Source organism: Salvelinus alpinus, chromosome 29 (genome assembly GCF_045679555.1).
Source record: "Salvelinus alpinus chromosome 29, SLU_Salpinus.1, whole genome shotgun sequence".
Classification (NCBI taxonomy): domain Eukaryota; kingdom Metazoa; phylum Chordata; class Actinopteri; order Salmoniformes; family Salmonidae; genus Salvelinus; species Salvelinus alpinus.
The window spans coordinates 5,951,657-5,963,968 of NC_092114.1; the positions used below are offsets into that span (position 1 = coordinate 5,951,657).

General features: G+C 51.3%; 2 protein-coding genes across 2 annotated transcripts; both read right to left on the reverse strand.

Moving 5' to 3' along the window:
• Nucleotides 1-1,406: 1,406 nt before the first annotated feature.
• Nucleotides 1,407-5,996, reverse strand: LOC139558489 (uncharacterized). The gene is made up of 2 exons (XM_071373646.1): nt 5,966-5,996; nt 1,407-2,692 (listed from the first exon to the last, which is right to left on the reverse strand). The coding sequence occupies exons 1-2, from the start codon at nt 5,994-5,996 to the stop codon at nt 1,407-1,409; spliced, it is 1,317 nt and encodes a 438-aa protein (XP_071229747.1).
• LOC139558872 (protein FAM8A1-like) lies at nt 5,820-11,334 on the reverse strand. Its single transcript, XM_071374386.1, has 5 exons — nt 10,726-11,334; nt 9,957-10,077; nt 9,676-9,799; nt 8,338-8,477; nt 5,820-6,522 (listed from the first exon to the last, which is right to left on the reverse strand). Exons 1-5 carry the CDS (start codon nt 11,123-11,125, stop codon nt 6,378-6,380), a joined length of 930 nt encoding a protein of 309 aa, XP_071230487.1. The 5' UTR covers nt 11,126-11,334; the 3' UTR covers nt 5,820-6,377.
• Between the last annotated feature and the right edge of the window lie 978 nt (nt 11,335-12,312).

Sequence of the window (12,312 nt, forward strand, 5' to 3'; positions counted from 1 at the left end):
CATGACAGGCCGTACAGAACAGTGAGACGTCTCTGTTGAAGCAGCGTGTCATGACAGGCCGTACAGCACAGTGAGACGTCTCTGTTGAAGCAGCGTGTCATGACAGGCCGTACAGCACAGTGAGACGTCTCTGTTGAAGCAGCGTGTCATGACAGGCCGTACAGCACAGTGAGACGTCTCTGTTGAAGCAGCGTGTCATGACAGGCCGTACAGCACAGTGAGACGTCTCTGTTGAAGCAGCGTGTCATGACAGGCCGTACAGCACAGTGAGACGTCTCTGTTGAAGCAGCGTGTCATGACAGGCCGTACAGCACAGTGAGACGTCTCTGTTGAAGCAGCGTGTCATGACAGGCCGTACAGCACAGTGAGACGTCTCTGTTGAAGCAGCGTGTCATGACAGGCCGTACAGCACAGTGAGACGTCTCTGTTGAAGCAGCGTGTCATGACAGGCTGTACAGCACATTAATACATATACTCTCAGTGCTGGTTATGACACCATCATCATCATGAGAACGAGCCAATCAGCATTAGCCTGCCGCGTCATCAGCCAGCCAATAGAAGGCGGCATCTGCCCTCGCTGTGGCGTGACCTGTGAGTCCCACCCACTGTACAGTCCCACCCACCGTACAGTCCCACCCACCGTACAGTCCCACCCCCCGTACAGTCCCACCCCCCGTACAGTCCCACCCGCCGTACAGTCCCACCCCCCGTCCCACCCCCCGTACAGTCCCACCCGCCGTACAGTCCCACCCCCCGTACAGTCCCACCCCCCGTGCAGTCCCACCCACCGTGCAGTCCCACCCCCCGTACAGTCCCACCCCCTGTACAGTCCCACCCCCCGTACAGTCCCACCCCCCGTGCAGTCCCACCCCCCGTGCAGTCCCACCCCCTGTACAGTCCCACCCCCCGTACAGTCCCACCCCCCGTACAGTCCCACCCCCCGTGCAGTCCCACCCCCCGTACAGTCCCACCCCCCGTACAGTCCCACCCCCCGTACAGTCCCACCCCCTGTGCAGTCTCACTTCCCTCCAGACTAGCTCAACCTGATGTGTGCAGCTCAATCACATTCACATCAAGTCAAACATCAGACACTGATAGATAGGTGTGGGGCAGCGGGGTGTGGGGCAGTGGGGTCGCGGGGTGTGGGGCAGCGGGGTGTGGGGCAGCGGGGTCACGGGGTGTGGGGCAGTGGGGTCGCGGGGTGTGGGACAGCGGGGTCACGGGGTGTGGGGCAGTGGGGTCACGGGGTGTGGGGCAGCGGGGTGTGTGGCAGCGGGGTAGCGGGGTGTGGGGTCGCGGGGTGTGGGGCAGCGGGGTGTGGGGCAGCGGGGTGTGGGGCAGCGGGGTCGTGGGGTGTGGGGCAGCGGGGTGTGGGGCAGCGGGGTGTGGGGTGTGGGGCAGCGGGGTCACGGGGTGTGGGGCAGCGGGGTCACGGGGTGTGGGGCAGTGGGGTCACGTGGTGTGGGGCAGCGGGGTGTGGGGCAGCGGGGTGTGGGGCAGCGGGGTCGCGGGGTGTGGGGCAGCGGGGTGTGGGGTCGCGGGGTGTGGGGCAGCGGGGTGTGGGGCAGCGGGGTCGCGGGGTGTGGGGCAGCGGGGTCGCGGGGTGTGGGGCAGCGGGGTGTGAGGTGTGGGGCAGCGGGGTCGCGGGGTGTGGGGCAGCGGGGTCGCGGGGTGTGGGGCAGCGGGGTGTGGGGCAGCGGGGTCGCGGGGTGTGGGGCAGCGGGGTGTGGGGCAGCGGGGTGTGGGGCAGCGGGGTGTGGGGCAGCGGGGTCGCGGGGTGTGTGGCAGTGGGGTGTGTGGCAGCGGGGTGTGTGGCAGCGGGGTGTGTGGCAGCGGGGTGTGTGGCAGCGGGGTGTGTGGCAGCGGGGTCGCGGGGTGTTAGGCAGTGGGGTCACGGGGTGTGGGGCAGCGGGGTCGCGGGGTGTGGGGCAGCGGGGTGTGGGGTGTGGGGCAGCGGGGTCGCGGGGTGTGTGGCAGTGGGGTGTGGGGCTGCGGGGTCGCGGGGTGTGTGTCAGTGGGGTGTGGGGCAGCGGGGTCGCGGGGTGGGGCAGCGGGGTGTGGGGCAGCGGGGTGTGGGGCAGCGGGGTGTGTGGCAGCGGGGTGTGGGGCAGCGGGGTGTGGGGCAGCGGGGTCGCGGGGTGTGAGGCAGCGGGGTGTGGGGCAGCGGGGTCGCGGGGTGTGGGGCAGCGGGGTGTGGGGCAGCGGGGTGTGGGGCAGCGGGGTCGCGGGGTGTGGGGCAGCGGGGTGTGGGGCAGCGGGGTCGCGGGGTGTGGGGCAGCGGGGTGTGGGGCAGCGGGGTCGCGGGGTGTGGGGCAGCGGGGTGTGGGGCAGCGGGGTGTGGGGCAGCGGGGTCGCGGGGTGTGTGGCAGCGGGGTCGCGGGGTGTGGGGCAGCGGGGTCGCGGGGCAGCGGGGTCGCGGGGTGTGGGGCAGCGGGGTGTGTGGCAGCGGGGTCGCGGGGTGTGTGGCAGTGGGGTGTGGGGCAGAGGGGTCGCGGGGTGTGGGGCAGCGGGGTGTGGGGCAGCGGGGTGTGTGGCAGCGGGGTGTGTGGCAGTGGGGTCGCGGGGTGTGGGGCAGCGGGGTGTGTGGCAGCGGGGTGTGGGGCAGCGGGGTGTGGGGCAGCGGGGTCGCGGGGCAGCGGGGTGTGAGAGGGAGATGGGGGCGTATCATGGAAGAAATGCCCTTTTCCTTTCTCTCAGAGAGAAATCAAACTAAGTCAGAGGACCAGAGGAATTCAGAGAGAAATCAGAGGACCAGAGGAATTCAGAGAGAAATCATACTAAGTCAGGGGACCAGAGGAATTCAGAGAGAAATCAGAGGACCAGAGGAATTCAGAGAGAAATCAGAGGACCAGAGGAATTCAGAGAGAAATCATACTAAGTCAGGGGACCAGAGGAATTCAAAGAAAAATCTGACTAAGTCAGGGGACCAGAGGAATTCAGAGAGAAATCAGACTAAGTCAGGGGACCAGAGGAATTTGATGACTGACTAAAGTGAATGATGCAGAGCATGTGCTCTGAGCATGTGTGTGTGACTGAGTGTGACTGTATTCTGAGAATGTGCGTGGGTCTGTGTCACTGTGTTCAAGCAGTCGTTAATAAAATGAGACCATGGAAAGGCGTTGTTGTCCTCTGTCGAACTAGAGGCTGCTTCTCTTTTCATTCCTTCCATCCAACTGGGTTCTATTAGGAGGAATTTCCCAGGATAGGCTGGCCTACAGGGACACTACTGTGGGAGGGGTAGAGGTGGGGAGAAGAGGAAGAGAGGGGGGGGAGAAAAGAGGAAGAGAGAGAAGGGGAAGTGGAGGAGGAGGAGAGAGAAGGGGAAGAGGAGGAGAGAGAAGGGGAAAAGGAGGAGAGAGAAGGGGAAGAGGGGGGATAGAAGAGAGAGAAGGGGGAGAGAAGAGGAAATGGGGGGAGAGAAAGAGGAAGAGAGAGAAGGGGAAGAGGGGGGAAAGAAGAGGAAGAGGGGAGATAAGAGGAAGAGAGAGAAGGGGAAGAGGAGGAGGAGAGAGAAGGGGAATAGGAGAGGGAAGAAGAGGAAGATGGGGAGAGAAGAGGAAGAGGAGGAGAGGGGGGATAGAAGAGGGGAGAGAGAAGGGGAAGAGGGGGGAGAGAAGAGGAAGAGAGAGAAGGGGAAGAGGGGGGAAAGAAGAGGAAGAGGAGGAGGAGAGAAGAGGAAGGGGGAGATGGGGAGAGAAGAGGAAGGGGGAGATGGGGAGAGAAGAGGAAGGGGGAGATGGGGAGAGAAGAGGAAGGGGTAGATGGGGAGAGAAGAGGAAGGGGGAGGTGGGGAGAGAAGAGGAAGGGGGAGGTGGGGAGAGAAGAGGAAGGGGGAGAGAAGAGGAAGAGGGGGGAGAGAAGAGGAAGAGGGAGAAGGGGAAGAGGGAGAAGGGGAAGAGGAGGAGAGAAGGAAAAAGCGAGCTTAAGGAGCTAGGAATAGGAGAGGAAGCCTTGCATGAATCTCCACCAGGCACAGCCAGAAGAGGACTGGCCACCCCTCAGAGCCTGGTTCCACTCTAGGTTTATTTCTAGGTTCCTGCCTTTTCTAGGGAGTTTTTAACAATCCACCGTTGCTTGTACATCTGCATTGCTTGATCTTTGGGGTTTTAGGCTGGATTTCTGTATAAACACTTTGTGACAACTGCTGATGTAAAAAAGGCTTTATAAATAAATGTGATTTGATGAAGTCAATATTTCGCACTGGTTTGTGTTCTACTATCTAGCGCCCCCCTATGGCTAAACATGGTAACTACTTCTAATCGGAATGTTCACTGAATATGTTCTACTGTTCTACTGTGCGAGTCTTTCACTAGTGTTGGTGGTGCTGGTGAAACATGACATTAACAGAGACACGATAAGCCACAAATGAAAAGATGCATCATAACTGTACTACATCACCACCACCAGCTAAACTCTAAATCAACAGTATAGCTCTACACATGGTGTAGTGTGAAAAATGACATTATAAACTAACTTCAGTGGTCAATTGCAAACTCACTTGAGAGTGGTGAAGGCTAGCCTTGACCGACCAAGCCTGCGTAAGGTCATTTAAATACCCTGAGTGATGGGAATCCAGACAAGACCAGAGGTGTGTGCCTCCCTACACACTAACACATCTTATACACGCACTAGTCTACACAGACACATCCAGCAGACCTCTTATCAGCGAGGAGGAGGAGGAGGAGGGTAGACATATTGTATAACATCCAGATTCTGATCATTGAGTCAGAATGAGAACTGCCTCAGTCTGGTTCTGCTGAAGAAAGGACTGGACAGTATAATGCAAACCTGCTGCTGGATATGTGGCACAGACACGGACAGACAGACAGACAGACAGACAGACAGACAGACAGACAGACAGACAGACAGACAGACAGACAGAGACAGACAGACAGACAGACTGATACACAGCCAGCCAGATTGTCTGTCTGACAGCCTGATACACAGCCAGCCAGCTAGACAGACAGCCTGATACACAGCGAGCTAGACAGACAGCCTGATACACAGACAGCCAGCTAGACAAGACAGACAGACAGACAGACAGACAGACAGACAGACAGACAGACAGACAGACAGACAGACAGACAGACAGACACAGACAGACAGACTGATACACAGCCAGCCAGATTGTCTGTCTGACAGCCTGATACACAGCCAGCCAGATAGACAGACAGCCTGATACAAAGCCAGCCAGATACACAGCCAGCCAGATAGACAGACAGCCTGATACACAGCCAGCCAGCCAGCCAGACAGACAGACAGACAGACAGACATAGACAGACAGACAGCTTGATACACAGCCAGCCAGATACAGACACAGACAGCTTGATACACAGCCAGACAGACAGACACGAGAGACAGACAGCCTAATACACAGCCAGCCTGATAGATACAGACAGACAGCCAGACAGACAGAGACAGACAGCTTGATACATAGCCAGTCAGACAAGACAGACACAGAGACAGACAGACAAGACAGACAGACAGCCTGATACACAGCCAGCCAGCTAGACAGACAGCCTGATACACAGCGAGCTAGACAGACAGCCTGATACACAGACAGCCAGCTAGACAAGACAGACAGACAGCCTGATACACAGCCAGCCAGCCAGCTAGACAAGACAGACAGACAGCCTGATACACAGCCAGCCAGCTAGACAGACAGAGACAGCCTGATACACAGCCAGCCAGCTAGACAGACAGACAGACAGCCTGATACACAGCCAGTTAAACAAGACAGACAGACAGAGAATACAGACAGATAGAGAATACAGACAAGACAGACAGAGAGTGCAGCACATAAAAGACCCAATTAATAGTTTGCAGTTCAGTTTCATTTATGCGGAATGGCCAATATGCAAACAAGCCCGTTTCACCTTTCAACCTGACCTGAAACATCCCTTATCCATATAGGAGTAGCTGAGTCAACAGCTGCAAATGAACAATAAATAAACTAATAAATTACCTAACATTCCTTTCAGATATTTCAGATTCATTCTGCGTGTCTGGCTAAGCAGTAAATAGGAAAAAGTTCAGGAACAATACTTTGTGAATGAAGAAGACAAACACAGCCATGTTCTGTTCTGATCCTTCCCATAATGCTTCTATATCACGTTGTATCAGGCTCCTCCTGTCCTGAGTGGAGTTCAGTCCGAGACGTATGTATCCGCGGGCAGATCTCTCTCTCTCTCTCAGGTCTGTAGGCCTAGATCTGTTCTACAGGCGTTCTGTTCAGTTCTAGAAGCCCACGGTTTGGGTTTTGTTCAATAGAGAGAAAACATATTTTCAAACTTAGTGAAAACAGAACACGTTTTCATTTTCCGTTGCAAAGTGTTGGTGTGTCCTACTCAACACGACATTGACGTAAAGGGTATCAGTTATCTGACCCCTCTGCACTGCACCACGATGGTTCCAGCTATGAGGTCATAGACAGTCCTGTTGTGTTGAAAGAAGAAGAGGCTGCTGAAGATGGGGAACAGGAAGGCGATGGAGAAGTTCTTATTCAACGCCCGCACCGTGGAACTGGGAGAGAAAGGGGTGGATGTTACTTTTACAAGACATGATAATAAATAATACTAATGACATAGCAATAAGCTAAATATGTAATACCAGGTTAATATCAGTGGAAACGGTACCAGAAAATGAACTGCTTCCAAAACAAGGGTAAAAATGTCAAACTGGCTCAGTTGGTAGAGCAACAGGGGACTAGTAACAAAAAGTAACAAAAAATGTATGCACTTACTACTGTGAATCGCTCAGGATAAGAACGTCTGCTAAATTACTAAAATGTAAAATCGGGATTAAAACCCACTTTCAAAGACAACTTTCTCCATCTCAGAGGTAGAATTCACATTTATGTAGTACCTTATGAACTGACAACACTCAGGGTCCAGTGTGCCTTTCATATTCAATACTCAGGGTCCAGTGAGCCTTTCATATTCAACACTCAGGGTCCAGTGTGCCTTTCATATTCAATACTCAGGGTCCAGTGTGCCTTTCATATTCAACACTCAGGGTCCAGTGTGCCTTTCATATTCAACGCTCAGGGTCCAGTGTGCCTTTCATATTCAATACTCAGGGTCCAGTGTGCCTTTCATATTCAACACTCAGGGTCCAGTGTGCCTTTCATATTCAATACTCAGGGTCCAGTGTGCCTTTCATATTCAATACTCAGGGTCCAGTGTGCCTTTCATATTCAATGCTCAGGGTCCAGTGTGCCTTTCATATTCAATACTCAGGGTCCAGTGTGCCTTTCATATTCAACGCTCAGGGTCCAGTGTGCCTTTCATATTCAATACTCAGGGTCCAGTGAGCCTTTCATATTCAATACTCAGGGTCCAGTGTGCCTTTCATATTCAACACTCAGGGTCCAGTGTGCCTTTCATATTCAATACTCAGGGTCCAGTGTGCCTTTCATATTCAACACTCAGGGTCCAGTGTGCCTTTCATATTCAATACTCAGGGTCCAGTGTGCCTTTCATATTCAACGCTCAGGGTCCAGTGTGCCTTTCATATTCAATACTCAGGGTCCAGTGAGCCTTTCATATTCAACACTCAGGGTCCAGTGTGCCTTTCATATTCAACACTCAGGGTCCAGTGTGCCTTTCATATTCAACACTCAGGGTCCAGTGTGCCTTTCATATTCAACACTCAGGGTCCAGTGTGCCTTTCATATTCAACACTCAGGGTCCAGTGTGCCTTTCATATTCAACACTCAGGGTCCAGTGTGCCTTTCATATTCAACACTCAGGGTCCAGTGTGCCTTTCATATTCAACACTCAGGGTCCAGTGTGCCTTTCATATTCAACACTCAGGGTCCAGTGTGCCTTTCATATTCAACACTCAGGGTCCAGTGTGCCTTTCATATTCAACACTCAGGGTCCAGTGTGCCTTTCATATTCAACACTCAGGGTCCAGTGTGCCTTTCATATTCAACACTCAGGGTCCAGTGTGCCTTTCATATTCAACACTCAGGGTCCAGTGTGCCTTTCATATTCAATACTCAGGGTCCAGTGTGCCTTTCATATTCAACACTCAGGGTCCAGTGTGCCTTTCATATTCAACACTCAGGGTCCAGTGTGCCTTTCATATTCAACACTCAGGGTCCAGTGTGCCTTTCATATTCAATACTCAGGGTCCAGTGTGCCTTTCATATTCAACACTCCGGGTCCAGTGTGCCTTTCATATTCAACGCTCAGGGTCCAGGTATTCATGTCACACCTTTCCATATGGAAATGTAGTAGTGGCACCAGTGGTAGATGTCTGTAGTCCAAACAAACATATTCATATCTGTTTTCAACGCTAACCAAGATGTGTCACATGCAGTCAGTGACTTACACAGATAGGGTGACGTTAGATGCCGGTACCACCAGGACCCGGTTGGGTCGGACCAGGACTGAGCTGTCACACGTCACGACCTGAAGACCCAGGAGGATCTTCCCCGGGGTGGCACCGCCCAGACCCCAGATACAGATGATCTGAGAGGAGGAGAACAGAGATGGGGTCAGAGAGACAGTGGTAATCCACACATAGCATCTGTGGTAGGAAGGAGGTGATTCAGCTCTTTTCCATTGTGAATACAGGGCTTTAGGTTGTCACTTATTTTCAATGCTTAGTAACTGTATGGTTAACCAATATAACCCATATATTGGCTCACTGAAATAGACCAGCAACCTGTGCTTGTATTCACAAAGTGTCTCAGAGTACTGTATGAGTGCTGATCTAGGATCAGGTCCCTCTAATTCATTATGATTTAGAAGGCATAACTGATCCTAGATCATCACTCTGACTACTGTACCTCACAGACACAGACCAGCACCCTGTAGACCAGAGCTACTGTACCTCATAGAAACAGACCAGCACCCTGTAGACCAGAGCTACTGTACCTCATAGAAACAGACCAGCACCCTGTAGACCAGAGCTACTGTACCTCATAGAAACAGACCAGCACCCTGTAGACCAGAGCTACTGTACCTCATAGAAACAGACCAGCACCCTGTAGACCAGAGCTACTGTACCTCATAGAAACAAACCAGCACCCTGTAGACCAGAGCTACTGTACCTCATAGAAACAGACCAGCACCCTGTAGACCAGAGCTACTGTACCTCATAGACAGACCAGCACCCTGTAGACCAGAGCTACTGTACCTCACAGACACAGACCAGCACCCTGTAGACCAGAGCTACTGTACCTCATAGAAACAGACCAGCACCCTGTAGACCAGAGCTACTGTACCTCATAGAAACAGACCAGCACCCTGTAGACCAGAGCTACTGTACCTCACAGAAACAGACCAGCACCCTGTAGACCAGAGCTACTGTACCTCATAGAAACAGACCAGCACCCTGTAGACCAGAGCTACTGTACCTCATAGAAACAGACCAGCACCCTGTAGACCAGAGCTACTGTACCTCACAGAAACAGACCAGCACCCTGTAGACCAGAGCTACTGTACCTCACAGAAACAGACCAGCACCATGTAGACCAGAGCTACTGTACCTCATAGAAACAGACCAGCACCCTGTAGACCAGAGCTACTGTACCTCACAGAAACAGACCAGCACCCTGTAGACCAGAGCTACTGTACCTCACAGAAACAGACCAGCACCATGTAGACCAGAGCTACTGTACCTCATAGAAACAGACCAGCACCCTGTAGACCAGAGGTACTGTACCTCATAGAAACAAACCAGCACCCTGTAGACCAGAGCTACTGCCATCATCTTCTGCAGGTCCTCCATGGACGTGTTCTCATCTATCTCCTCAACTATGAAGTGGGTGATGAACTTAGTGATGTCCCTGTGGGGGAGAATAGAATAGAGTGGACTATAATAGAATCTAATAATTATGGCCTACTATGATAATGAAAATTAATGTTCATTAACATGGTATTTTCTTGTATTTTTTTCTCATTCAAGGCCAAGGAAATGATAAAAGGCGAGACTGATTGACTCACTTCATGCCACTAAGATGCATGATCCACAGAATGATGGTTGCCTTGACGCAAAATAGAATAAAGAAGTCCACCGTCTCAGCCAGGAATCTGTGGAGGGGAGAAGGGATGGTGTATTCCAGACCTGCAGGGGAGAAGACAACTTCAGGGAATGTACCCAGGTACAACAGTACAATAATCTGCCCTGCTTTAGGTGGCTCAGTTGGTAGAGCATGGCGCTTGCAACGCCAGGGTTGTGGGTTCATTCCCCACGGGGGGACCAGAATGAATATGTATGAACTTTCCAATTTGTAAGTCGCTCTGGATAAGAGCGTCAGCTAAATGACTTAAAAAAAAATAAAAAAATAAAAAAAAATAAAGTTCAACTAACTTCCCGAGATTGTGAGCAGGTCTACTTTAAACCCCTGATCAATACATTTCACTTTGATCAGCCAAATCAGTCAGTGTCTACGTGATTAGGTCTGGAGGGTTCAAGAACTGACGTAAAAGAAATGCGTCCTATTCAGATCAAGGCCTCAGCAGATTGTATGCATGAGTGGGTACCCATCATGGTTAGCCAGCTGCTTGCTCAAGAGGCTATTCATGTGATCCTGTGCAAGCCATTAAATATTGTCGTGAACAAACAGAGGAAAGGGGTTGTCTTTGTTTACATGATATAGATTCCCCTGTAGCTATTTGACAAAGTAGGCCTAGTACAAAACCAAAAATGAGTGTCTGCCTTTCTAGAGTTATCGTCATTTTTGTAATCATTGACTTGTTGTAATTAGTGTACCTGTTTGGGGTGCGTTTCCGTTCTGTTGTTGCACCGGCCTTGAATCATGAGGCGGTGTCCCAGCTGTCATCTGCTGCCCGGTCTGAGCACCCGTAGTCGGGGGCGCAGGGAATGGATACCCCATTCCCAGATAGTTGTACCCGTATCGTCCATCTAAAGTTGGTTGTCCTGCGGGCCACGGAGTTCCAGTCGGCGCTTGATAGTTTGCAGCTACGGGGAAATTGCATGGAGAAAAATGAAACGTAGTCAGAGTCATACAGCTTTGCCAATTTACATAGTCCCAGTAGTACTGCCACATCCATTCCTGTAACTTTGCGCAGTATTCAGTTGTAGCGTTGACGTGTGTTCGCGCTTCTTGGCTCGAACTCGGCCCATTCTCTGTAGTAGCGTCTGTGGCCATGGTTCAACGACTTCTAAATCTCACTTAAATCCTTTAAAACGTCTATCCCTAGCAGATCATCTTTGCTACAGTTATCCATGCTGGCTCAGAGTATCTAAACCCAGATGCGTAACATCGCGAGACTACCGGTAACGCTTGCTAAACAGACCTTCTTCTTTGATGAGGTTTAAGGGCGATTGGCATCCAATACATGTTGCATTACCGCCACCTACTAGACTGGAGTATAACTCCCTTATACTTTGCTTGAAAAAAGTCAAATAAGTCAACAAATACACTACAATCTAACCCTGCACCAGTGGATGCTGCTGAGGGGAGGGCGGCTCCTAATAATGTCTGGAACGGAGTCAATGGAATGGCATCAAACACATGGAAACCATGGAAACCACATAGTTGATGTGTTTGATACCCTTCCATTCACTCCGTTCCAGACATTATTAGGAGCCGTCCTCCCCTCAGCAGCCTCCACTGCCCCACACTCATTAAAAACCCACCACGCTACTCCACTATTTAAACCTATCTAGTCCTACCTCAGGCCAACAACCTGAAAGGACGGGACACCACCACTCAACACACCCTTTAACTTTTCTGACATTAAATCTCGTACACCCAAATACCTCTCTGTAGCTGCTACCACAACCTCTATGTTCTGCCATTTACATCCAATCCCTGTAGTAAAGTTCATAACTATTGCTATGAATGCGAAAAAGACAATCATACTCAAGCATACACTACCGTTCAAAAGTTTGTGGTCACATATAAATGTCCTTGTTTTTGAAAGAAAAGCTATTTTTTGTCCATTAAAAGAACATACAATTGATCAGAAATACAGTGTAGACATTGTTAATGTTGTAAATGACTATTGTAGCTGGAAACGGCTGATTTTTAATGGAATATCGGCATAGGAGTACAGAGGCCCATTATCAGCAATCATCACTTCTGTGTTCCAATGGCACGTTGTGTTAGCTAATCCAAGTTTATCATTGGAAAAGGCTAATTGATCATTAGAAAACCCTTTTGCAATTATGTTAGCACAGCTGAAAACTGTTGTTCTGATTAAAGAAGCAATAAAACTGGCCTTCTTTAGACTAGTTGAATCTGGAGCATCAGCATTTGTAGGTTTGATTACAGGCTCAAAATGGCCAGAAACAAAGGACTTTCTTTTGATACTCGTCATTCTATTCTTGTTC